Source organism: Peromyscus californicus, unplaced genomic scaffold, assembly GCF_007827085.1.
Source record: "Peromyscus californicus insignis strain IS unplaced genomic scaffold, ASM782708v3 Scaffold_11__1_contigs__length_118956290, whole genome shotgun sequence".
Classification (NCBI taxonomy): Eukaryota; Metazoa; Chordata; class Mammalia; order Rodentia; family Cricetidae; genus Peromyscus; species Peromyscus californicus.
In genome coordinates, this window is record NW_026294402.1 from 108,495,855 (window position 1) to 108,522,211 (window position 26,357).

The window sequence follows — 26,357 nt, forward strand, 5'->3', positions numbered from 1 at the left end:
TGTGAATCACCATGCCTGGCTTATTTATGTATTTACTGTTTAAGTAACTTTTAATTTTATATTGAGTAGGTGTGTGCGTTTGTGTGTGCGCACAGGTGTATCTGTACGTGGAGTTCAGAAGTTGATATCTGGTGTCTTATTCAATCACTCACCACGTTGTTTTGACAGAGTTTTGAATCTGGAGCTCACTGACTTGGCAAGACTGACTGACTAGAGGGGCCCAGGGACCCTCTGACGTCTGCCCCCCCCCCCCCAATCCTGGAATTATAAGCGTGTTGGGCACAATTTTTTTTTTTCTTTTTGCAACATGATTTCTGAAGACTCAAGTTCAGGAAGTCCTCATGCTTATGTGACAAGCTCTTTACTGATTTTCAATTTTGATATGAGTTCCTAACTGGGCAGTGGTGGCATACGCCTTTGATCCCAGAACTCGGGAGGATCTCTGTGAGTTCGAGGCCAGCCTGGTCTACAGAGCAAGATCCAGGACAGGCACCAAAACTACACAGAGAAACCCTGTCTCAAAAAACCAAAATAAAATAAAATAATAAAAACACAGTAAAAAGAGCTCCTTTATGCCAGATATAGATCTATAGATGTAGATATAGATGCAGAGGGGACTGGAGAGATGGCTCAGCAGTTAAGAGCACTGGCTGAACAAGGGGTGTCAAGATCATGATGGGGAAACCCACAGAGAGCTGACTCAAGCCCATGAGAGCTCATGGACTCCAGACCAACAGCTGGGGAACCTGCATGAGACCTATCTAGGCCCTCTACATATGGGTGAGAGTTGTGTAGCTTGGTCTGTTTGTGGGGCCCCTAGCAGTGGGACCAGGATCTGATGACCCTGGAGCATGAGCTGGCTTTTTGGAACCTATTCCCTATGGTGGGATGCCTTGCTGAGCCTTGATGGGGGCGGGGGGGGGGGGGGGGGGGGTGTTGGTACTGTCTCAACTTGATATACCATGCTTTGTTGACTCCCATGGGAGGCCTTGCCCTTTCGGGAGAGTGGGGTATGGAGTGTGTGTGTGTGTGTGTGTGTGTGTGTGTGTGTGTGTGTGTGTCTAGAAGATTGAGGATAACTTGGGCTACATGATACCCTGTCTCAAAAAAAAACAAAATAAATAAGGTTTTAACACTTGAACTAAAATAAAAGTGGTACAGTGTCAGAAACAACCTACAATCTGCCTTCTCCTGGCAAGCTATTTCTGCACAGGGCCGAGTAACAAGCATTTTAGGTGTGTTGCTCCTGAGTCTCCGCTGGGACTGCTGCACCCCTTCAGTGCATCGGGAAAGCGGTCACACTGGAGAACTGGGGATGACTATGATCAGGAGTGCTTTAGCCACGGACACTGACATTTCAGTCTTAAACGTGTAGGCTGAGGGGATGGAGGGCTCAGTGTGTGAAGTACTTGTCTTGCAAACTTGAGGACCAATCCCCAGCACCCATGTACAAATAACAGGAATGGTGGCACAGCCCATAGTCCCAATGCTGGGGGTGCAGAGACAGAAGGGTCCCTGGGGCTTGATGGGCAGCCAGGCTGGCCACTGAGAGGTCCTGTTGCAAAGAAGGTTGATGGTGTTCCTAAGGATGACACATGCTCACATGTGTCCTCTGGCTTCCACATGCTCACATGCTCACATGCCTACATACCACACCATACATACACCAACACACAAGGGTACAAGCACACACATGCACAGTGTGGAACTGGGTCTCTGGCCAGTCCATCACTTCCCATCTGAAAATATAAAAGCTATTCTTAGCTGGCAGGCCATTGAAAAACAGGCCACAGGCTGCATTTGGTCCTCTGCCTATAGTTGGTCAACCCTGCTCTAAACACTCAGCCTCAATTCTGTGAAAAATGTTTACTACATGTTATCATCTTGTATCTAAAAACTGAGGAGAAACAGAGAAGTTAGATTTACCATGTTCTAAGAAAATTTTAAAACATCATGTAAAGTAATTTCAGACTTGAAAAAAAAAATAACACAACACAAAGAATCCCTTCATTGATTGATTCCCCAAATGGCACCATTTTTTCCATGGTTCTTTTCTTTTCTCTGGTTCTCTTCATGCTTGGAATACCAACTTTGGGATACATTTTTTACCCTTCTCCACATTTTTTTCTGAATGGGTTGGAGTCATTCATAAAAAATGTGTCCAAAAAGAAAAAAATGAACAGAATAGTCTCTCACATTCCCACTGTAATGATCAAATCAATAAATCAACCAAAAAAAAAACCTTTATTTTTAAAAGAGAAGGTCTCATGTATCCCAGGCTGGCCTTGAATTCACTGTGTAGCCAAGGATAACCTTTAACTTCTGTTCCCTTTGACACCACCTTACTTACTCCTTTGGCTGTGGGCCATTATCAAATGAGAACACTAACCAGGTGGTGGTGGCACACACCTTTAATCCCAGCACTCGGGAGGCAGGGGCAGGCAGATCTCTGAGTTTGAGTCCAGCCTGGTCTACAGCGTGAGTTTCAGGACAGCCAAGGCTACCCAAAGAAACCTTGTCTTGAAAAACTAACCAACTAACTAATGAACAATGAGAGCACTGCCCTTGAGATAAGGTGTTATCTAATCTATGGGTCTAATTCTTTTCACAACCGCCAGCTACCATCCTGTATGAGCCAACCTTCTAGATACTCATCAGTCTGGTGACTACCTCCATGACCCAGTGAATTTCATATTACAGTCTCTATCTCACCAGGGTGTGATCTAAGGTGAAGAGCGTCTGCCATTGCCCAGACACATGGAGTAGGTGACAGAGCCAGGAGCTCTAAGGCATGACTGAGATTCAAGCTACTACACTCTTGCACACCAGTTGCGTGCAGTCTTGAGGGAGCTGGAGGACGTAGGAAGTGGACTTCCCCACCCCCGGCTCTAATCAGGAGTGGGGACTGCAGTGAGGCAGCTTTTGTGGGTCACCAGTCGTGCGGAGGTGACACTTTGCCGTGGTGCAGCTGTTATTGAGTGACTCACGCTTCTGTATGTGACCCTAGTAAAGTCACTGGGCCACCAAGGTGTACTTGGATGGAACCATTTCTGTGGGTTATCACCATGTCTGGGTGAATAGACATCTGTTCACATCTCCCCCAGGAAAAACGAGACAATGAATCAGTACGCAGAAGCAACACAACAGAAGCAAAGACGAGTCTGGGAAGGGCAGTTGTATGGTCCTCGCTACGGAGTAGTAAGACACGCAACCAAAGCTGAGCTGTCTGGAGGCGGAATGTCTGTGAGAAATCCTGATGGAGCCATCTAGCTCCGTGTGGAGAGACAAGGGACAAAAGCCAAGGTTTCTACCCACAGGGAAAAGCAAGGTGGATGACCCTTGGCAGAGATTCCAGAGGGGTGGGTCCTCTTCCTCTGTGTGATGTGGGGTGATGTATCTTTAACACTGTCTGGGGGACCAGCCTCTAGGCAGCACAGGGCTTGAAGGGAAAGTCATAGTGGCATGTACTGGGCTTTTCTGTCTGAGGGGGTTAGGAAAAAGGACACTCACACATTCTCTTCATGGCTTCCTTCTTTATTCACCGGCCTCGTCCTATGGACTGGACTGACTGGGGGTGAACAGCCATACAAAAGCATATTTATAGATTGTTACATAAAGTTATTTTCTCATACCAAGGTCTCTAACCTTAATTTATATGTCTTGCTGCAGGAGACCATCATGTGCCTCCATGGCCCTAGCCCTTCACTATGCATCGTGCAATACACAATAATACAAGAACCTGTGGGGCTGGAGAGATGGCTCAGAGGTTAAGAGCACTGGCTGCTCTTCCAGAGGTCCTGAGTTCAATTCCCAGCAACCACATGGTGGTTCACAGTCATCTACAATGAGATCTCGTGCCCTCTTCTGGCTTGCAGGCATACATGCAGGCAGAACACTGTATACATAATAAATAAATAAATAAATTTAAAAAAATAATAATACAAGAGCCTCAGGTGTGCCTAAGGTGTCTTGTGACCAAAGTCATGTGATAGCTGTAAGACCCCCCTCAGCTTAAACAATCACTGTTTTCCACAAGGATTCTTCAAGGTCAAGACGCTTCTAAAAAACAGCTGTTCATTCTAATATCTACCTCATACAGTGATTTTACTAAGTTCCTACAAAGTACATGTAAAAAACATGTTTTTCATCTCCCATACATGATTAAAAACAAAGTCATCCCAATATCCCATATACATTTATATCTAAGCAACTTATTACAGATTAACGAAACATGAGCAGATAGAAAGTATTTTTCACAGCCAACTCTTGTTGGCAGGCTGCATACTGCTGTTACAAAGAAAAAAATCAATCATTTTACTGTTTATCTTGAAAGTTAATCTTATAAGGAATCTTAAAGGAATCATAAACATAAACTTTTGTACATAGAAGACAGTTTGCCGGGGTTGGGGATTTAGCTCAGTGGTAGAGCGCTTGCCTAGCAAGCACAAGGCCCTGGGTTCGGTCCTCAGCTCTGGAAAAAAAAAAAAGACAGTCAGTCAGCTGTACTTTAGATCTTTAGGGTGTATACCCATTTATCAATAGTTTCTTGTATCAAGAGATTGAGGGCAGGAATTGGGTACAAAGAGTTAATCATCACCTTTAATCACCAACCAACCTTAACAGTTGGGCTGCTTTGTATTTTTGACCTCAGCTGTGTGTCCTTGTGGACATTAGATTGTTTTCTATGTTTTTTTCTTTTTCTTTTTTTTTTTAACCTTTCTAGAGCTTTATTGGGAGAGAGAGAGAGAGAGAGAGAGAGAGAGAGAGAGAGAGAGACCATGTGGAGGGGGGAGTATGGAAGGAGAGACTGCGGAAAGAGCTGGTTTTTTCATCCTAAAGCTATTGTCAAAACATCTGCTCTAACCTGAAGTTATTACAAGTTTTTGTTTCAGCTAACGACATACACCAAAACCCATGACTGCATCTTTTCAGCATTAAGAGAATTAAGACCAGCTTGGCTCCCAGGGAATTCGATTGCTTTCCTAACTATTAACCTGAGCTTGTGATCTGAAGCAGCTCCTTAGGTGGAACTCATAGGCTTAGCTGTGTAACATTTCCTTGTATTTACTTTTATTCATCAAAACTCTGTATAAGCTAGCATTATATTTATCAATTAGACAGTACAGTTTAAGAAGAAATCATCTTCATAGTAATGCCCAGTAGAATGGGATGCATTCATGTGACAAACACATTTCCTTACAGCTGAGTATTTATAATTCATATTCAGCTTCTGAGTTAGTTATTTGGGATGGGGTGGTTGGGACAAGAAATGTCCATTTACAAGACAGGCTCTTACTATATAGCCTTGGGTGTCCTGAAACTCACAGAGATCTGCCTGCCTCTGCCTCCTGAGTGTTGTGATTAACGAGTGTGCCAACATGCCTGGCTCAGTTTTAACTTTTTTTTTTTTTAAGATTTATTTATTATGTATACATTGTTCTGCCTGCATGCCAGAAGAGGGCGCCAGATCTCATTACAGATGCTTGGGAGCCACCATGTGGTTGCTGGGAATTGAACACAGAACCTTTGGAAGAACAGCCAGTGCTCTTAACCGCTGAGCCATCTCTCCAGCCCAGTTTTAACTTTTTAACTGTTGATTTTCATTGTTTTTTCAGATGTCTTTTCAAATATATATATCTATACGAAGGGTAGAATATATTACTAAGGGTAGAAACCTGAGGCCCACTATTTGTTCAAGCAAGTATGAAGTGCACTTGGGATCTAGTAGCTGAAAGGATTCTTGGGCAATTGCTTTTTCTCAGTTTTTGGGCCAAATTGATAATCATTTTCCAGCTGATCAATTATTGCAATTCACCCAAATGCATTCCTTTATATTTCCTAAGGTTGTGATGAAAGATCCTGTAAGAGATGCTTTGCTGTTTTTTTTTTTTTTTTTTTTGGTTTTTCGAGACAGGGTTTCTCTGTGTAGCTTTGCGCCTTTCCTGGGACTCACTTGGTAGCCCAGGCTGGCCTCGAACTCACAGAGATCCGCCTGGCTCTGCCTCCCGAGTGCTGGGATTAAAGGTGTGCGCCACCACCGCCCGGCCGCTTTGCTGGTTTTTACTGATGGTTCCTCCAGCGGGAGAGCTGCTTCTGCTATCAACGGTAAAGGTCACATAGAACAAACAACTCCAGCTCCAACTCAGATAGTAGAATTGAGAGCTGTGACTATGGTTTCCCAGCTTCTTGTCAATAGTTTATTTAATTTGTATATGGATAGATGGTCATTATATTTATAGAGCTCTTCAAGTTATAGAAACTGTTCCCTGCATTGGGACTAGTAATGGTCAGGTTAGGATGCTGTTTCAGCAAATTCAAGATGCCGTTCATCAAAGAAAGTTACTGTGCTTTGTGGGTCTTTCCAATCTTCCTGGCCTTTAGCTAACAGTAATGGATCAGCTGATAAATTAACACGGATGATCACCTTATCCCAGATAGAATTACCTCAACGGTCACATGCCCTTCATCATCAGAATACCAGAAGTTTAAAAACCAATTTGGCCTTACCAAGGAAATTGCTCATCAGATCATTAAACAATATTTGCCTGTGCCTTACTTTGGGGTAACTCCTTGAGGCCTTCTTCCTAATCACTTATCCCAAATAGATGTTACTCATATTGTGGAATTTGGTAAATTAAAATATGTGCATGTGACAATAGATACTTGCCAGGCAGTGGTGGCGCACGCCTTTAATCCCAGCACTCCGAGGCAGAGGCAGGCGGATCTCTGTGAGTTCGAGGCCAGCCTGGTCTCCAAAGCGAGTTCCAGGAAAAGGCGCAACGCTGCACAGAGAAACCCTGTCTCGAAAAACCAAAAAAAAAAAAAAGACAATAGATACTTATTTGTAACTCGAATGATAGATGATCTTTTAATAAAAACCCAGAGCCTGATATTGGGATAAAAGCTGAAAGATCAGAGAAGCAGAGCAAACCACAACCTCTTACCTCTCCAACTCCTCAGCTTGAAAGAGCCTTTAGCTAAAAGGGATGCTTCTGCTGAAAAGCCTTTAGTTCCTGTCTCCTCACGCTTTATATACTTTTCTCCACCCAGCCATCACTTCCTGGGATTAAAGTCATGTGTGCTTCTCAGTACTGGGATTAAAGGTGTGTGCCACCACTGCCTGACCTCTGTGTTTAATCTCGTGGCTTGTTCTGTTCTCTGATCTTCAGGCACTTTTTATTAGGGTACACAATAGATCGCTACACTTATTCAGGATTTTTGATGGTCAGTGCACAATCTGGAGAAGCCACTAAGCTTGTAATTGCTCATTGCCTGAAATGTTTCTCCTACATGGGGATACCAAAAGTTATTAAAACTGATAATGGTAGCCGGGCGGTGGTGGCACATGCCTTTAATCCCAGCACTCGGGAAGCAGAGGCAGGCAGATCTCTGTGAGTTCGAGGCCAGCCTGGGCTACAGAGTGAGTTCCAGGAAAGGCACCAAAACTACACAGAAACCCTGTCTCAAAAAACAAAAAAAAAAGATGTCAAAATGTAGTTGGATTTTGATGCAGCTAAAATTGCTGTGAACATCCTGGACCATTTAAAAAGGCCATTCTATCTTAATCATCCTCTACTCCTTTACTAGGAGGTATAGCAGCCATAAGGAGCATGTGTATTGCTATGATTATTCCAGCTACTAGCAAGCTCTTAGTGGAAAGCTGATTCAGACAGAGCTGCATAGAGTTAAGCTCTGCACCCTCCTTTGCCAGAGGCTGGTAGTCAGAGAATGGTAAATTCTTCTTACCACCTGTCTACCTAAGACAGGGCACCCTTGGTGGTAAGTGTGTTTCAAAGATGGGTACGACTGGATGGTTGAAGAAGGTGACCTAAGACAGGCACAGTCATCTGAAGGGTCCAAGAAAAGGGGGAATATGTGGAGGCCCACAGAGACCCCAGCTTGTGGTTTGTTTTCGTCTTGACTCAAAATCAGCTTGTTTTCCCCTGCAAGGCTGCATAATAGGATGTTTTGGCCAAAGGCATGGTTACCAGGTATCTTATACTTCAAGGCCTATTTACAGGATGCTTTGCCTTAAGACATGGTCACCAGATGTCTTGAGTACTAAGGAGATGTTTACACATGACTGTACTTTGTACCTTGAACTGTGATGTCCTTGAAAGGGAGAGGTCTTTTGCCCCCCTTGCCTTGGGTATATAAAGGCTGTGAGTAATAAACTCAGGTGTCTGTGGTATTGACCCAGAGCCCTCCTGAAGCTATCCTGTGTCTCTGTCTTTTGCTTCATCTACGTCTATATCTCAGAGCTATCATTTCCCAATTCCACACTTCTCCCTTTAGAACCGTTCGACAGGTTGAGCGGGACACAACAGCCACTTCTGTCTCCTCTCTGTCCAGGGGCAGTCCTTTGTCACCTGGGACAAATATCCCTGCTGCTTCTCCCTGTTCCCTTCCCCTTCTTCCTCTGCCTCTATCTCCTGTCTTTGTCCCTTTGTCTGGGGCAAATAAATCTCCTTTGTGCTAAGAACTTGGTCTGTGAATTTGGTCTTGGAGATCCTGGGCTGATATTTTTCCTTTCAGTGGGGCCAGAAAGATGGCTCACTAGGTAAAGTCACCCTGACAACGTGAGTTTGATCCCTGTGACCTACATGGTAGAAGAAGAGAGCTCACTACTGCAAGTTGTCCTCTGACCTCCACATGTTCATTTTAGCATGTATGCACCCCCCACATACACACATAAATGCACAAATATAATAATGTGGGAGGTTTTTTGAGAAAAGGGGACTGGAGAGAGCTCAATGTGGGGGACCAGCCCCCACATTTTTTTTTACCCCAGGGACTCTTGAGGAATGAGGAATAAGAAACTTGGGGGCTGGAGAGATGGCTCAGCGGTTAAGAGCACTGGCTGTTCTTCCAGAGGTCCTGAGTTCAATTCCCAGCAACCACATGGTGGCTCACAACCATCTGTAATGAGATCTGGCGCCCTCTTCTGGCCTGCAGGCGTACACGTATACATAATTAATAAATAAATCTTTAAAAAAAAAAAAAGAAACTTAGTTAGAAAGAAAGAGGGGAGAGAAACAGAAAATACAGGATAGACTCGAGTGGGCCTGGATCCTTATCCACCGGCCCAGCATGCCAAGGGGTGGAGCAAAAGACCTCCCCCTTGCTAGTTACAAACACCTGGTACCCAGGCCCATGGTCCAATCAACCTGTTATGCAGTACTGCTTGGGACAGCCACTAGGAAACCTAGTGGGCTCCAACACCTCAGCATCTGAAAGCTCTGCCTACCCATTGCCACTGTTGCACACCAGAACAGGATGACAAACCCTTATTGCCCAAACACTATATCCTCTAGTTGCAGGGCACAGAGACTGGGGCAGAGCTGGAGGTCTCCTTCCTGATGGCTGGCATACATAGTACCAGAAGGCATGATGCAGACTGCCCAGAAAGAATTGTTGCTGTCAGTCCTGCTCAGTTCTGGATACCACTTATCACATTACCGACATGTGAGCAAGATATTTATTCTACTTGCAGTAGTGTCCTGACAGTTATAGGTACAACCAACTACTTTCTGGCTGGATTTAAGACTCCACCCACTCCAGAGGTGAAAACTCAAGTTTGATACTCTACGTACCAAACCCTGTGGCTGGCTAGTTGTAGGCACCAGGGGGAGGCTAAGGTTGTTCTTTTGGTAAGTAGACGCGTGTTTGTGTTTACATCCATATAGGACTTTTCAGCTGAGGTCCAGAAAATCTCTTTTCTGGTATGGGTGGAGGTAACCGTGGAGAGGTGACCACAGAGATTGATAACCAGTCAAGCTGGTGGGAATAAGCAAGCAGCTGTTGTTTTGGTATAATGTCCCAGTGCTTAGAAAAGAATCATATCTACACCACTCCTTCAAAGACTGAACTTGGCTGAAGAGGCGGTAGAAAGAATTTAAGAGCCGGAGGAAGGGGTGGAGGGTTGTGGTGTCACCGTTTCCTTCTCAAATGATGTGACTGTCATCAGGAAGCAGAAGTTGCGGAGGGGACCAAACAGTACTTGGGTCTTGCAGCCATGGAACAAAATCAGCAAAGCAATGACAGCCAGCTGTAATGTGGTAGTCATGGGTCTGGAGACAGGGTCACCAGACCCTCACCTGGGATTCCTGTCACCATTCCTCCCTGCACCCATCTGCTGATGATCTTGGGGAACGCTGGGTGCACAAGAAGAGGAAGGTTGAGGGGTCAAGACCTCGTGACACACGCCTCAACCATGTGTGGGTGACATGTTTCTCTAATGCAACTACTTTTGAGTCACCCAGGCTCCTGTAATTAACCCCAGTAAAATCAATGATCTACCAAGCTGGACTTGGATGGAACCATTTCTTTCCACAGGTCATCAGGCTTTCACAGCCTTAACCTGCTGCACCATCCCCCTGAACCCAAGAAAAATTTATTCTTGCACATTAAAATTTGAAGGAAGAAGCTGGGTGGTGGCAGCGGCACACACTTTTAAGCCCAGCACTCTGGAGGCAGAGCCAGGCAGACCTCTGAGTTCGAGACCAGCCTGGTCTACAAGGTGAGTTCTAGGACAACCAGGGCTACACAGAGAAATCCTGTCTTGTAAGAAAAAAAAAAAAATGAAGACTTTCAATCTATCTGGGCCCTAAGTAGAGCATACAATTATGAGCATGCAGCCAGTGTGCAAGTGAGGGGCTTAGAGACATCAGGTCTAGGGATGTCTATCTAAAGTGGCAGGTAACCCAAGCTAGCCTCTTATTTGTGACAATCTTCCTGCCTCAGTCCCTGGAGCGTTATGATTACAAGGGTGAGCTGCTGTGGGATGGCCTGTATGTCAAATTGCTCTGATTGGTCAATAAATAAAACACTGATTGGCCAGTGGCTAGGCAGGAAGTATAGGTGGGACTAACAGAGAGGAGAAAAGGAAGAACAGGAAGGCAGAAGAAGACACTGCCAGCTGCCACCAGGACAAGCAGTATGTAAAGATGCCAGTAAGCCACCAGCCACATGGCAAGGTATAGATTTATAGAAATGGATTAAGATATAAGAACAGTTAGCAGGAAGCCTGCCACGGTCATACAGTTTGCAAGCAATATAAGTCTCTGCGTTTATTTGGTTGGGTCTGAGCGGCTGTGGGACAGGCAGGTGAGAGAGATTTGTCCTGACTGTGGGCCAGGTAGGAAAACTCTAGCTACAAATGGCGCCCAACGTGTTGGCAAGAGTTTTTACCTAAAACCTGAGAAAAAAAGATTCTAAAATGGAGCTAAAAGCAGTTCCTAGTTGTCTCTTTCAAGTTAGTGGCAGCCTACATTTTAAGCTACTATGGCTGGTTCCTGGTGTTCCTGCTGGACCTGCAGTATAGCGGGAATGAGGCCTCTGCAAGTGGCACATTAAGCTGCATGGTGGATTTAGTCTTTGCTAGTACAAAACAAAAAAAAGAGGTTTCTGGGCTACACGCTGCTTTGATAGAAGCATAGACCCACTATTTCTGAAAGTTGATGGCTCCCAGAACTGACAGAAAATGTACCACCGCCATGTTGGGAAGCTGAAGTGGGCGGAGCCAGCAGCCACAACGCTGTTTCAGTCTTAGAATGTTGCAGTTTAAAGCAATAGGCTCAAGGTAATATAAAACATAAGCCACGTAAAGATGGCTACCACACAGAGAATCTGGATTATGTTCTCTTTGATATTCGTAACTGAAGAAAAATATTTGATTGCAAAAGCTGTTGAGTTATGCCAAAATGTATATTTTAAAGGTACCTTGACTTCAAAATTTGGATGTAAGGATATGTTGTTTTGGAAAGGAGGCTCTGCTTTTGTTCCCACAGAAAGCCAGAGGCTATGGATTTGTTCCAGATTAAGATACATCAGGTTTGACCAGCCAAGACCCCCTGAAAGGTCTCCGATGACACCATGGCCCAGATGATCCACATCCAGAACCGTTTCAAGGCAACTGGCTCAGACGATACACCCTCACAGACTACTCCATAATCCTAAAATTTTCTTTGTGTCCCCATAAGATACAGCACCCCCCTCCAGCAGGAAGTAGTAAGAGAAGCTACGCCCAAATTCCCAAATATACCAGGCTGGGTTTGGAGATGTGTAAAAGTTAAAACCTTCCTCTTTAAAAAAAAAAAAGGGGGCGGGGGAAGTGCTGTGGGATGGTCTGTATGTCAAATTGCTCTGATTGGTTAATAAATAAAACACTGATTGGCCAGTGGCTAGGCAGGAAGTATAGGTGGGACTAACAGAGAGGAGAAAAGAAAGAACAGGAAGGCAGAAGAAGACACTGCCAGCCGCCACCAGACAAGCAGTATGTAAAGATGCTGGTAAGCCATGAGCCACGTGGCAAGGTATAGATTTATAGAAATGGATTAATTTAAGCTGTAAGAACAGTTAGCAAGAAGCCTGCCACGGCCATACAGTTTGTAACCAATATAAGTCTCTGTGTTTACTTGGTCGGGTCTGAGCGGCTGTGGGACTGGTAGGTGAGAGAGATTTGTCCTGACTGTGGGCCAGGCAGGAAAACTCTAGCTACAGTGAGCCACCCCAATACCCCCAGTATAGAACTAACCGTAATTGTCAAACTGGAGGTCCAGGTGAGAAAATGGCATGAGGACTTTAAAGTCTCATATGTCAATAACATAATTTAATGACACATTTATTTATCAAAATAGAATGTGAGAGTGGACACAGTGGTACACACCCTTAATCTTAGCATTTGGGAGGCAGAGGCAGGCAGATCTCTGTAATTCAAGACTATGGTGATATGTTGTATGTGCTTTAACAAATAAAGTTTGTCTGAAGAGCAGAGAGCAGAGCCCGCCACAGAGTTAGCCACAGAGGCCAGGCAGTGGTGGCTCACACCTTTAATCCCAGCACTAGGAAGGTAGAGACAGGAAGTGATATGGCTGGGCAGAGAGAGGAATATAAGGCCAGAGGAGACAGGAGATGTGAGGGGGCTCTTTAGGCTGAGGGATCAGGGTCATTCAGTCTAAGTATTCATGGAGACAGGATCTTCCCCTTTTGGCTGAGGAGTTGGTGAGGTGGGAAATGGCTATGGCTCGTTTCCTCTGATCTTTCAGCATTTACCCCATATCTGACTCCAGGTTTTTATTATAAGACCAATTAGTATTGGTGCAACACAAGACCAGCCTGTTCTACATAGAGAGTTCCGGGGCAGCCAGAGCTACATAATAGAGACCCTGTCTTATAATGCCAAAACAACAACAAAAACTGTTGTAAGTTTGAGTACAGTCTGTACTACTTGAGATCCTGTTTTTAAAAGCTTAAATTAGGGGCTGGAGAGATGGCTCAGAGATTAAGAGCACTGGCTGCTCTTCCAGAGGACCTGGGTTCAATTCCCAGCAGCCACACGGTGACTCACAACTCACTCTTACACAGGCATACATATGCAGGCAAAACACCAATGCACATAAAAAGTAAATGAATAAATATTCTAAAAAAGGCCGGATTGTGGTGGCACATGGCTCTAATTCCAGAACTTGGGAGGCAGAGGCAGGTGGATCTCTGTGAGTTTGAGGCCAGCCTGGTCTATAGAGTGAGTTCCAGGACAGCCAAGACTGTTTCACAGAGAAACCCTGTCTCACCTCCCCCGCAAAAGAACGGTTTTATTTATTTATTCGTATATTACATGTATATAGTGTATATTTGTGTGTATATGTTCATGTATGTATTTGTGTGTGTCCATGTGTGTGTGCCATGATGTACATGTGGAGGTCAGAGGATAGTGAGAAGCTGTCTCAGAAAAATAAAAAATAAATAAATAAGAGAAAACAGAGAAATAAAGAAATGAACAAAATAGGGATTTAGGGGTATGGTCCAATAGTAGAGTACTTGCTTGGTATTAATGAGGACCACTGCAAAAATAAATAAAATAAATAAAAATGAAACAATGCCTGAAATAAATGAATATTGTTATAGATGACAACCCATTAAAGCTGGAAAACCTTGAGTATGTACATTTAATTCAACCTCACTTAAACCAGAGGTGGTGGCATGTGACTGTAATTCCAGCACTCAGGAGGCAGTAGACCAGAAGTTAACAGTGGGAAGTGCCGCTGTTCTTTCTCACCACTAAAATTCGAGGCAGCCTGAGGCTGGCAGTTCAAAATAACTTCCCCATAGCTGAGTCACACTTAGAATCCCTCAATAACCTAGCGCAGCGCTTCTCCAGCTTTAGCATGCACTGAAACTCAGAGCTGGGTCCTGTCCTAGAGTCTGTGTTTCGAGGACCCATTTCCCAAATTTGAGTGGCCTGGCCTGTGGACCACACCTTGTAAGCATCAGACCACGTGCTAGGGAGCGTTTACGGGGCGAGGCTTCTACTGCTGGGGGCAGTGGGGACTGGCTGTTTCCCTGCTCAGTCCTTTCTCGGTAGCCGGGACAGCCTGAAGGCCCCGGTGGATGACCAGCCCCTGCGCTTAATCAAGGCTGATTCAGGGGAACCGCCATTCCGGAGGGACGCGCAGATGCAGGCCATGATTAAACAGCAGCTGCTCCGGAGTCACGTGGCCGGGAGAGGCTGGGTCTCCGCTCGGAGCCCAGAGCCGCGGGGCGGGGTGGGGCGGGGCGGGAGGCGGGTCCTGCTGGGGCGGGTCCCGGCTGAGGGTCCTCAGGCCCGGAGGTGGAGCGGCTGGCCAGAGTGCCCACGGCCGAGTGGAGCGATTCCACCCGATCGCCGTCATGCTTCGGGTCCCGCTGTGCTCGCTGCTCCTGCTACTGGCGCCGCTCCGGCTGGGCGCTGCGCAAGGCGTCCATGTAAGTCTTCGGTGCCACCGCGCGGGGACGCTCCGCCGCTGGGAAGCGGCCAGAGGCCCAGGGAAGCCGCGGCTCTGCACAGCGGGAATCCGGGGAACCCTCAGTCACCCCTCGGAGCAAGCGGGCCGCCGAGGCGCAGGCAGTGGCCAGGCCTCCCTTAAGGGGCGGGCCGGCCGGCGGGGCGCGCGTCCTTCCTGGTTGCTGGCGCGCTAGGGTTCCGCTGCGGCGGTGCCCTGCGCGCAGACTTGTTTCCTCGTTTGTGCAGCGTGTTCGGGGGTTAGCTGAGGTGCGCCCGCACCTTTCCAGCTTCGGTTTCTGGGGAGAGGGGCTCCAGGCTGCGCGGGGTTGCGGAAGGGCTCCTCGGGCCGTGGCGTGGGGCGCGATCCTTGCGGAGTTCGGGCTTCACGGAGCGCTCCGGAAGGAGAAAAATGGGGTCAGGAGAGGCTCCTGCAGTGGGGTCACAGGAATATTTGTATTAGGGGACATCGCCCTTCTCAAACATCTTGTCCGCTTCTTGCTAGCCACCTGCTGGATGCTTTTAGTTTGGGGTGTTCATCGTCTTTCTGGAAGCCTTTCCTTTTAGAGTTGAGGGTGGGAAAAGGCAAACTGCCCCAGGCGAGATCTCCGGGGGCGGCGGGCGGGGAAGAGGGGGGCTGAGGCTCGTTGGACACGGCCGCTGGGGAGGTTCGCACCGAACCTGTGAAGGCGACAGTGCCTGGTGGAACACAGCTGCTGCTGCTTTGCATTTTGAGCGAATCAGCTTGGGGCCCTCCAGATGGACTGAGTCGGGGGTAAGTTAACGTACAAGTTAGTAGACTTGAAGCCTTACAACTTGCAAAAATTACTCTCTTGGAAATGGCACACGTTTATCTAAAACCAGAGTTGAAACTTTTAAGTTTTTGGAAAAGAGTTGCTGAGAATGCTTTCATTTAAGGAAAAAGTTATTGCAAATTGAGTGCCTGCTGCTCCGTGTGAGCTTGCCATCCTTGAGAACCAATGGGCAGAGGCTCATGGGAGCAGGTAGGGTAGAGGGCAGAAAGGAACCCATAATTCCTTCAGTATCAGTATGGACAGGAAGAGACTAGGGTTTATGGAGGTCATTGGCCTGGTGTAATTCCTTAGGTAAGAAGTAGGAGGGGCCCTGGGAGAGGCCTCTGCAGAGGTTGCTGTCTCATCGAGAATCTAAGTACCATCTTGAGCCCTTAGACTAGGGTCAAAGAGAGATACCAGTCGACTATAGCTTTCCATTGTTTTTTTGTTTGCATCTGCAGCATTAACTCTCAAACTTTAGGCCTAGATGAAAAGTTAAAATGCGTGCTTTCTTTTTTCTGTTTTTTTCAAGACAAGGTTTCTCTGTATAGACCTGGCTGTCCTGGAACTCACTCTGTAGAACAGGCTGGCCTCAAACTCAGAGATCTGCCTGGCTCCACCTCCCAGAGTGCTGGGATTAAAGAGGGCAACACCAGCAGCCAGCCATAATAAACCGGGCTGGAGAGATGGCCCAGCAGTTAAGAGCACTGGCTGCTCTTCCAGAGGACCCGGGTTCAATTCCCAGCAACCACATGGCAGCTCACAACTGTCTGAAATTCTAGTTCCAGGGGATTTGACACCTTCACACCAATGTATATAAAATAAAGTTTAAAAAAAAAAGAAAGAAAAAAAAGTCATAAACCAATTGCACAACATACATTGTATGAAAAAGAAATGTCTCAGAATTTTCAGAGTTGTAGTTACATTAAGATAAGTCCGTTCTTTTGTTTTTAATGACAAGGTCTCATGAAGCCCAAGGTGACCACCTCTAACTTAGTATGTAGTAAAACATAGCCTTGAACTTCTGACCCTCCTGCCTTTACCTCTCAGGTGCTGGGGATATAGTTGGGTACCGTTGTGCCTGTTTATGTAGTGCGGAGGGTGGAACCCAGGCCTTTGCTCATGCTAAGTACTCTACCAACTCAGCTATACCCCAGCCCCAGAAGTCAGCTTTTTATGTTGACCTTTGCAGTCTGCAGTGAACTCACGTGTTGGTAGTCTTTGAAAAACTCTATTGTACACTCACAGTAAGAGTGAGAATGGAAAGGCAGTGACATTTAATATTGGTACGAAAAGAGTTTTGACTTAGGGAGAGATTTTCCCTAGACTTCACGCTGACAGCTGGTAATTTAGAGTGTTTTTCCTATTATTAAAAAAAGGAAACAATTCATACCCATTGAGGGGAACCTTTAAACATACGAAACACTGTTAGGACGATGAGCACTGAGGCTGGAGATGTGGCCTGCCTGGTAGAGTGCCTGCCTAGCATTCATGAAGCCTGGGATTCCATCCTCAGAACCACGTAACCAACCACCCATGGCAGAGCACACCTGTAATCCCAGCACTTGTTAGGTGGAGGCAGGAGGATTGGCAATTCAAGATATACTTGGCTACATTGTGAATTCAAGGCCAGCCTGGCCTACGTGAGACCTGTCGTAAAAAAGAATAAAAAGAAGGAAAGAACAAAATAAAACTATCCGTCACGCATCACGCCATGATTGCAGTTATTTTAATAATAAAGCATAGCAACCAACTGATATTCTAGTGGCTTGGATTTGAGGCAGGTTGGAGCTGTGTAAGTGGTCTGTGGGCTTTTATTGGCTGGGGATGAGGATACTTTAATATCTATCCCACAAAGCTGATGCCAGTTCCTGGTTGCAGGCGGAGTTCATCTGGAAGTCTCTCATTGGCCACTGTCCTTTCTAAAGAAGTCACTTGCCTTCCCGAGTCTGCCTGCCCTGAGCTGCTGGGGACTCTCTGGGAGCTGAGAGAATGGTACTCTTCAGGCAGCTGTCCCCGGGTTCCAAGGCTGCCCTGGCTGCAGCCACTGTCTTCGTGTCCATGATCCTCTCCCGCTCCTTTCTGGCTGAGACCCTTGAGCTCCAGGCTTGGCGCTGGCTGTTCCGCCTGCAGATGGTCCTGTTTGTCAACTCCCTCATGCTCATTGGTTCCTTGTACATCTGGCGGAGCACAGATGGTCCTGTTTGTCAACTCCCTCATGCTCATTGGTTCCTTGTACATCTGGCGGAGCACAGTGAGCAACCTCAGCCATTCCCCTGCCGTGGAATCCACCTGTTTCCAGCTTTGGAAGCTGGTTGTCGTGGCATTTCTGGCCCTGGCACATTCCAGTTTCTTCACCATGCTCTTCTTGGTGGCCGAGGAACCCTATGTGTTTTCCTTAGCAGCCTACTCCTGCCTGGGTGCTTACATTATTATGGTTTTCTTCCTTTGTATCTTGAACGCCACGGAGCAGGCCTACCAGTTCTTAGCCTGGCGCACTGGTAGGGTGGTGGGCAGCCTTGACAAGACAAGGTACCTGGTGCTCAGGCCTGCCCTGGCGGTGGCGGTGACGGCCGTACTCAGTACCATTGGCCTTCTGAATGCTGCCCAGCCCCCAGTGGTGAAAACCGTGGAGGTACCCATCCATCAGCTACCCCCCTCTATGAATAACCTCAAGATTGTGCTCCTTTCGGACATTCACTTGGGGCCCACAGTGGGCAGAACCAAGATGGAGATGTTTGTGAGGATGGTGAACAGGCTAGAGCCGGACATCACCGTGATCGTGGGTGACCTCTCCGATTCGGAGGCCTCCACCCTGCAGACGGCAGTGGCCCCTTTGGGCCAGCTCCGTGCTCATCTTGGCACCTACTTCGTCACGGGTAATCACGAATACTACACGTCGGACGTCAGCAACTGGTTCGCACTGCTGGAATCCTTGCATGTCCGACCTCTGCATAATGAGAACGTGAAGATTTCTGCCCCCCGGGACCAGGACGGTGGTGGGGCTGATAAAGAGTGGGTCTGCTTGGCGGGCGTGGACGACATAGAAGCAGACATCCTCCACTACGCCGGCCACGGCATGGACCTGGACAAAGCTCTGGAGGGCTGCAGCCCGGATAGCGCCACCATCTTGCTGGCTCACCAGCCTCTGGCTGCCAAGAGAGCCCTCCAGGCTCGGCCAGATATCAACTTAATTCTTTCTGGGCACACTCACGCAGGGCAGATCTTCCCCTGGAATGTCGCAGCCTATCTCCTGAACCCTTTCTTTGCTGGACTCTACCAAGTAGGCCAGGCTACATTTGTGTATGTCAGTCCAGGCACAGCCTACTATGGGATACCGATGAGGTTGGGGAGCAGGGCGGAAATCACAGAACTCATCCTGTGGCGGGCTCCCTAAGCCTGCCCCAGTGGCCCTTGCCGCCTTGTCCTTACCCAACACCTTTGTCCATCTCCTGCTCCGGCCTAGCCCTGCCAGCACCCCTTTGGCCACAGCCTGCTGGGAGCAGCGATTTGCAAGGGAACCGGCTGCCTGACAAGTTCAGGCTGATTAAACTCTTCAGATAATCAGTTGCTTTTTGGTAGTACACCTGTGATTCCACTCGGCCACATAAATGCGAACACACGTTTGTTTTCCAGCCTGCTGTAGAGAAGAGGCTCTTTTGTAGAGGGTTGAGTGCTTGGAAAGGACACCTCAGGGAGAAGCAGGGACACTTGTCTCCTGTGGGTTTAACCCTGGTTAGGACTTGGGTGGGTTCTGAAATTTCTTGATCTAGAGACAGTTGGTCTGGGCATGGACCATGTTGAGAGGTCAATTGAGATGGGCGCCATCCCTCTGCTTGCTGGAGGACTGTATCCCTTTCCCCCTTGGTTCAGTCAAGGTCACCTTTATTGAGGACATCAGTAGAATCAATGAGAGCATGGGGCCCTTCCTGTCTTGACCTTGAGGGGTGCTGATTGCTGGGCTTGGTGGCTGGAGAAGAAATCATGGGAATCCTGGTAGGTGACGGCTCTAGTCTCTTCATATCTTGGCGGCTCTGAATCCTGGTTCTGTGTCGTCTTTGGATGTTTTCTGTGTTCAGGGGTGAGGAAAGGACACTGATGTGATGGGGTATGTCTCAAGGCTGAGAGTGTGGTGCAGAGACAGAGCTCTTGCCTAGGAGGTGCCCGACTTTGAGTTCCAACCCAGCATCACAAAACAAAACTGTAAGGTAGAGAGAGTGTGTGAGTGTGTGTATACACATACATGTGAAGGGATACTAAGTCCTTCTGAAAGGTCATTTTATGGCCTGATGGTTAAGTAGCTTTATTGGTCATGGTGAGTGCAGGATTCTTAATACAGATAAACATTAAACAAGGCCTTAGAAACCCATGTTCCCTTCAAAGTGGTTTGCTTGTTTGAGGCTGGCTTCAGTTCACTCATAGCTAGATGAAGTGAAGCCTCTGAGAGTTGCTAATGGCAGGAGGCCATCTGTCACAGTTGGATGACTCAGGAGATTAGAGCCCCCTTCCCATTACCCCAGGTTTGCGTCTGAGCTTCTGGTGAGAGGCTGCGGTTTCTTGTCTACCCATAGGAAAGCTGAAGTTGATATGACTGTGATCTACCTCTGCCCCTGCACGTTCCCCCAGGCCCTGGCTCTGAAATGACAGGACTGGCTTACCTGGCTAGGGGCGTGGGGGGAAGACGATGGACACGGATGGACTCTAATCCATCTACCTTGGCCTCTGGCAACAGAAGCATAGGGTCATCCCTAGGGCTTCTAGACCCACAAGAAAAACAAAGGGGAGCTGGAGAGATGGCTCAGGGGTTAAGAGCACTGGCTGCTCTTCCAGAGGACCCGAGTTCAATTCCCAGCAACCACATGGTGGTTCACAACCATCTGGTGTCCTCTTCTGGCCTGCAGGCAGAACACTATACATAATAAATACATCTGAAAGAAAGAAAGAAAGAAAAGCAAAAGGAGCTATCTTGTGCAATGTCTGCAGATTATTGGTCTAGCCTTTGCCAGAGGCGAGAGAGACTGTGCCCTTTTTATATCAGAAAGCTTCTCTTAGGAAAAGGCCTCATTGAGATGTGTTGAGGAACATCTGAGTAGCTTAGATTCAGGGCCTGGAGTTCTGTATAGGGAGGTGCAGGTGCCCTCTGCCTGGAGAGGGGCTTCCTGCTGCTTATGAGGGAGGGCTGATGTCTGGCAGTGACATGTCCTCCTTAGATCTCTGGCTTCCATCAGCCCCGAAATGGGTGTAATTCTTGAATATACCTCAAGGCTGCTTTGGCTGGGAAAATGTGACGACTGTACCCATAGTCGGCCCTTAGTGTTAGATTTACATCAGTGCTAATCAGAGACCTGCTAAGGAGTGTGCCTGGAGAGTCTCTGGAGCAGCCAGGCATGGGAATTGTCAGTGAGTGGTGGGATGCCCTCCAGCAGAGACCAGATGGCCATGTGATACCTGCTGAGAGCCTCCTTCCTGTGCCTGAGTTTCCTATGCGCACTCTGCTTTGTAGATGGGGGTTCTTCATCTTCTTGTCCTTCTGGTGTGATGGGGTCTGGGGGGTGCAGGAGACTACTCACACAGTCTTGTTTCCCAGTAGATAAGGTATTGGCAGAGGGCCATCCAGTTTAAAAAAAAAAAAAATACATGCCTGTCATCCCCAGCACTCAGCGAGTGGAGACAAGACATTCAGAGTTCAAAGCTACTGGTGAGTTAGTGAGTTTGAGGACATCCTGGGCTACATGAGACCCTGTCTTGAAAAAAAGAGAGAGAGAAATAGCTTTGTTTTGAAACTGTGGCATTCTCATCCCCTCTTACCTTGTACAGATTTCAGTGAACTGGGAGAGACTTTGTAGAAACCACGATGTATTGATGGGATTCTGGGAGAGACCACTACTCAGCCCCTAGCTTTCCCACACCCTCCTGGGTACCTCTCCCACCTGCCACCCTCTGGCCTCAGGAAGGTCACTTTCTCCAGTGTTCCCCATTTCTGGTTTCTCAATCCCTTTCAGGGTCCTGACTGGCCTTCCTGTTCTGCTTTGCTTTGGGTCTCCCCAGACGGAGTTGACATCTTTTCACTCCTGATGCCATGGGGAGCCCTTGGACTCCAGACTCCTGCCCCTCCGGTTATGTTTACTGGTTCCTTGACCTCTGGATCCGTCTCTTCAGGGCCCTGGGCTTGATGAAGTTGGCTTTGGCGTCCTGGGTCTCTTGTGTTTGATACTGTCATATTGTCATTCGTGTGCATGGCATTCATTCTGTTGTTTTTATTTTTGAGACGGGGTCTTGCTGTGTGTACCAGTTGGCCTTCAGCTTACAGTCATCCTCCCACCTCGGCCTCCCAAGTGCCGGATGCCAGGCGTGTGTCACGACGCCTGGCTCCTTCATCCTCTCTGAACTGTTTTACCAAATACTTTTCTATTAACGGGTGTGGGTTGGGTTACAACTCAGTGGTGGGGAACTTGCCTTGCAAGTGTGAGGCCCTAGGCTCAGTCTCAGGACCATGACAGAAAGGAAAAACAGTGATCAGAGGCAATGAGGTGGCCCAGCAGCTGACAGCCCCAGGGCCAGTGAGGTGGCTCTGGATGACAAGCCTGACTCCACAGAGCTGTCCTTGGACCTCCCCATGTGTGCGGCGCCAAGTGTGTGCCCACACTCACACACAGATCACATAGCACACACGCAATCATACGAATAGACTCTCTGAAGAGACGAGACTGCCTGCTCTTCTGAAATCGTGTATAGAAGGGAAACAGCTGTTCTGTTCTCGGCTGTCTCTCTCCTCCTACTTTGGTCTTAGTAGAGCAAGTTTGCTCCCTCACGCCTCCGGGTTATCCAGCCTGTTGGCATGGAGGTGTTCATGGAATTCCCTTCTCCTCCTTTCTTCCCTGACTGGGTCTCACTAAGGCGCCAGCTGCTCTGGAAGTCATACTCTTCCTGCCTCAGCCCCCTGACTCGGGATTGCAGACATGTGCCTCCATGTCCATCCCCTTACAGTCATCTTTATTTCTGTGGTACCAGTTGTAGTGGCCGCTCCTTCCTTCCTGAATTCGGTTGTTGGAGTGTAGCTAAGGGTCAGTTGATTGTGCCGTTGCCAAATATCTATTTTGCTTATTCTTTGTGCGTTTTTTTTTCTGGCTCCTATTTCATTGATCTCTGTTCTTTTGTTTTGGTTTCGTTGTTGTGATTGTTGTTTTTTGTTTGTTTGTTTTGGAGACAGGGTCTCAATATGTAGCCCTGGCTGGCCTGAAACTCACTACATAGACCAGGCTGGCCTGGAACTCAAGGAGAGCCTTCTGCCTCTGCCTCCTGAGTGCCGGGATCAAAGGTGTGCATTCCCAGTTCCTTCTCTAATTTCTCAAAAAGCTGTCTTTTTACAGTTTTCTTTGGTTTGAATCCAAGTCTGAAAAAGTTCCATATGCCGTGCGTGCTGTGTCTAAGTGTATGACATTCCCCGTACACACACATGCACAAAGAAGTAAGTGAAAATAATTAAGGACATCTTTCGTTAATGTGTATTTTAACGTGTGTGTGTGTGTGTGTGTGTGTGTGTGTGTGTGTGTGTAGTGCTAATATAGAGGTCAGAGGTCAGCTTGCAGGAGCTAGTTCTCTCCTACCATGTGGGTCTCTGGGATCGAACTCACATTGTACAGCTTGGTGCCAAGTGCCTTTACTCAGCTATTTTTTTTTTTAGATTTATTTTTATTTTTAATCATGTGTAGCTCTTTGTGTCTTACATGTGGGTGTGTTGTGTGCACATGCGTGCAGGTGCCTCAGGAAGCCAAAGGCCTGGAGCTGGACTTAGAGATGGTTGTGAGTTGCCTGACTTGGGTCCTCTGAACCACCGAGCCGTCTCTCCAGCTTCCTAGTTTTATTTTATTTTGGGTTTATCGAGACAGGGTTTCTCTGTGTAGCCCTGGCTGTTTTGGAACTTACTCTATAGACCAGGCTGGCCTCGAACTCACAGAGATCCACCTGCCTCTGCCTCCCCAGTGCTGGGATTAAAGGCGTCACCATAACCGCCCAGCTTTTTTTTTTTTTTTTTAAACTGTATGTTTGTCTTTTTATTTTTCCCTGAGATAAAGGGACAGAATTAAGCTGATTACTGGTCAGGAGTGCAGGAGGCTGAGGATCCAGACCCAAAGTGCTCACTGTTCTCCGTGTCCTCTGCTCGCCTCTGCCTGTCCCATGGCACTGCCCTCTTTTTAGCCAGACCTTTGAAATGTGAAAAAGAAAAAAAGTTTTTAACACAAGACATCTATGAATAAACAAAATTAATAAGCAGAGATGTGGGGCAGAGCAAGTATCCGTAAATCTGTCCCTCGGGGTATTAACTGTCACCATGACCTCAGTTGCTGTGTTTCTTCAGCCTGTCCAGACTGTACTGGCCACAGCAGCCTCTGGGTTTCTGGTCATCAGGAATCGCCCTTGGCTTTCTCTGTGATATGTGACCATAAGGGACTGAAGAGGCCTTAGCTGTGCAGAGCCCTCCCAGCCTCCTCCCCCTCTTTCCAGTGCCCTGGGTTGCTAGTGGACAGCTGGGTTTTTCCACCCTGGAGCTGGGGGGAGCTGACAGGGCTTTGTGGAGACCCATTGGATAGAAATTTTGCAGCTTTCTCCAAAAGTTCATAATGACCCTTAACCTGTGACATCACCACACTGCTTTTACTCTTTGTTCAAGTCCAGGAATGTGCATAAGGGATGTAGATATATTTATTTTTAGCACTGAGGACTAGAACTCTTAGGGGAGATGTTCAAGTTACCCATTGACGCCTGTACTGTTACAGTTAATGTTTTATTTTTTTAAGATTCTTAGAGCTGAAAAAAAATCACACTGGTCAGCATTAGACTCTTGGGAAGTACTTGGTCAAAGGGTATTTTGTGCTGCCTTTTTTTTTTTTTAAACCTCCAATATTATATGCATTGTGTGTATAGTGGGGGTGGGGACTGGAGGGTCCCTGAACATCCAGTACGGCTGCTCAGAATTAATGTTTTCTGTTCCTATGGCTATATACTTTGTAAACACTGATGCCACCACACCCTGCAAGTGTGAAATAAAAATGTATCGATCATGATGCCATTTCAGTGTCCAGTCATTCAGAAGGGCTTGAACTGTACACGGGGCAAGTCTGAGGGGTTTGTTAGTCACCAGAAGCTAGCTCCCTGTCTTTCCTCTTTTGCTTTCTTCCTCTTCCTCCTGCTCCTTCCTCCCCTTCCTCTCTCCTCCCCTTCCTCCTCCCTCCCCTCCCCCCTTCTGCCTCCTCTTTTAAGAAAGATTTTATTATTTATTTATTTGCATGTGCGTGTGCCTGTGTGAGTTCATGTGCACCTTGTGTGCAAGAGGCCAGAAGAAGGCGTCGGCTCCTCTAGAGCTGGAGTTACAGTTGTGAGCTGTATGATGTGGGTGCTGGGGACTGAACTGCGGCCTCTGGATGGGCGGAAGTGTTCTCTTTACCCCAGAACCACCTCCCCAGCCCTCCTACGATTTTCTGGAAACCTCATGGGTGTCGGTGGTACCATAGGCCAGGAAGTCCAGAGGGAGCTGGCTGCTGAGGGGGATTGCTTTGGAACCACAAGTGGGTTTTCTTTTCCGTGGCAGTGAAGGTTAAAAATGACTGTCTGGCCGGGCGGTGGTGGCGCACGCCTTTAATCCCAGCACTCGGGAGGCAGAGCCAGGCGGATCTCTGTGAGTTCGAGGCCAGCCTGGTCTCCAAAGCGAGTTCCAGGAAAGGCGCAAAGCTACACAGAGAAACCCTGTCTCGAAAAACCAAAAAAAAAAAATGACTGTCTGGAGGCTGGCCAGTGGTGGCGCATGCCTCTAATCTCAGCACAAAAAAACAAAAAAAAAAAAAAAGAAAAAGAAAAGAAAAGAAATGACTGTCCTTTGGATTCCCCACCTCTGCTGTTGGCATTACTGCTCCTTTGAGACCCCTTCTTGGACCCCTTCCCCGGGTCCGAATAACATGATGTTGTTCATGTATTGGATGAGCAGGACCGTCTGTGGATGTCGTGGGAGTTACTTTTCTTTTTCTTTTTGGTTTTCGAGACAGGGTCTCTCTGTGTAGCCCTGGCTGTCCTGGAACCCACTATGTAGACCAGGCGGGCCTTGAACTCTCAGATCCGCTGCCTCTGTCTCTGGAGCACTGAGATTAAAAAGGCAGGCGCTACCAAGCCTGGCTATGACAAAATGCCCTGACATTTATGTTTATGGGATGAAGGGCTTATCCTCACTTCTTTAAAATTACTACAGTTTTTTGTATGTGTATGCATGTATGTGCGTGTGCACATGCTATACACATGTGGAGATCACAGGACAACTTTTGGGAGTTCTTTCCACCCTGTGAGTCCTGGGGATCAAGCTCAGGTTGTCAGGCCTGGTGGCCAAGTGTCCACTCTCTGTGCCATCTCCCTGGTGCTGTCCTGGCTAATGGTTGAAGGAGATGCAGCCCATCCTGGCGGGGGAGGCATGGTGAGGCATGGTGAGGCATGGTGAGGCATGGTGAGGCATGGTGAGGCATGGTCATGCTGTGTAAGCAATCAGGAAGTAGAGTTGACCTACAAGACCTGCCCTCAGTGGCGGGCTTTCTCCAGCAAGGGTCTAAATGTTCCACAACCTTCTAAAACAGGATCGTCTGGAGACCAGATGTTTGGACTCTGTGCCCATGGGTGACATTTTACATTCAAATCGCAACAGGTGTACTCTAACAGTCATGCTCTCAGGTGACTGTAGCCTGTGGCAGGAGAGGGTGAACACTACTTCCTGTCCGCTCACACAGGCTGCTTTTCTGCCTCTTGAGGGACAGGGTTTGAAAAGA

At 47.5% G+C, this 26,357-nt stretch overlaps 2 protein-coding genes across 5 annotated transcripts in view; both read left to right on the forward strand.

The window, feature by feature from the left end:
• Positions 1 to 14,565: 14,565 nt before the first annotated feature.
• Positions 14,566 to 26,357, forward strand: part of Glb1 (galactosidase beta 1) — a 76,250-nt gene continuing 64,458 nt past the window's right edge. For both annotated transcript variants that reach the window (XM_052723167.1, XM_052723177.1), the window contains exon 1: positions 14,566 to 14,742. In XM_052723167.1, coding sequence (XP_052579127.1) covers positions 14,668 to 14,742 — 75 coding nt within the window. In that variant the 5' untranslated portion in view covers positions 14,566 to 14,667. The remainder of the gene's footprint in view (positions 14,743 to 26,357) is intronic.
• Tmppe (transmembrane protein with metallophosphoesterase domain) lies at positions 14,629 to 24,617 on the forward strand. 3 transcript variants are annotated; one of them, XM_052723222.1, is made up of 3 exons: positions 14,629 to 14,742; positions 17,434 to 17,730; positions 17,792 to 24,617. In XM_052723222.1, the coding sequence occupies exons 2-3, from the start codon at positions 17,545 to 17,547 to the stop codon at positions 18,947 to 18,949; spliced, it is 1,344 nt and encodes a 447-aa protein (XP_052579182.1). In that variant the 5' UTR covers positions 14,629 to 14,742; positions 17,434 to 17,544; the 3' UTR covers positions 18,950 to 24,617. The 3 variants fall into 3 exon arrangements, with proteins under 3 accessions (XP_052579182.1, XP_052579172.1, XP_052579161.1); XM_052723212.1 differs by lacking the exon at positions 14,629 to 14,742 and adding an exon at positions 14,767 to 15,028 and having other exon boundaries at positions 17,434 to 24,617; XM_052723201.1 differs by lacking the exon at positions 14,629 to 14,742 and adding an exon at positions 15,419 to 15,533 and having other exon boundaries at positions 17,434 to 24,617.

Excerpts from the sequence above, each read along its gene's own strand:
- Tmppe (XM_052723222.1), top strand. The coding sequence starts at position 17,545 with ATGGTACTCTTCAGGCAGCTGTCCCCGGGTTCCAAGGCTGCCCTGGCT. Across the intron at positions 17,731-17,791 it reads TGCTCATTGGTTCCTTGTAC|ATCTGGCGGAGCACAGTGAG; the intron begins ATCTGGCGGAGC and ends GGTTCCTTGTAC.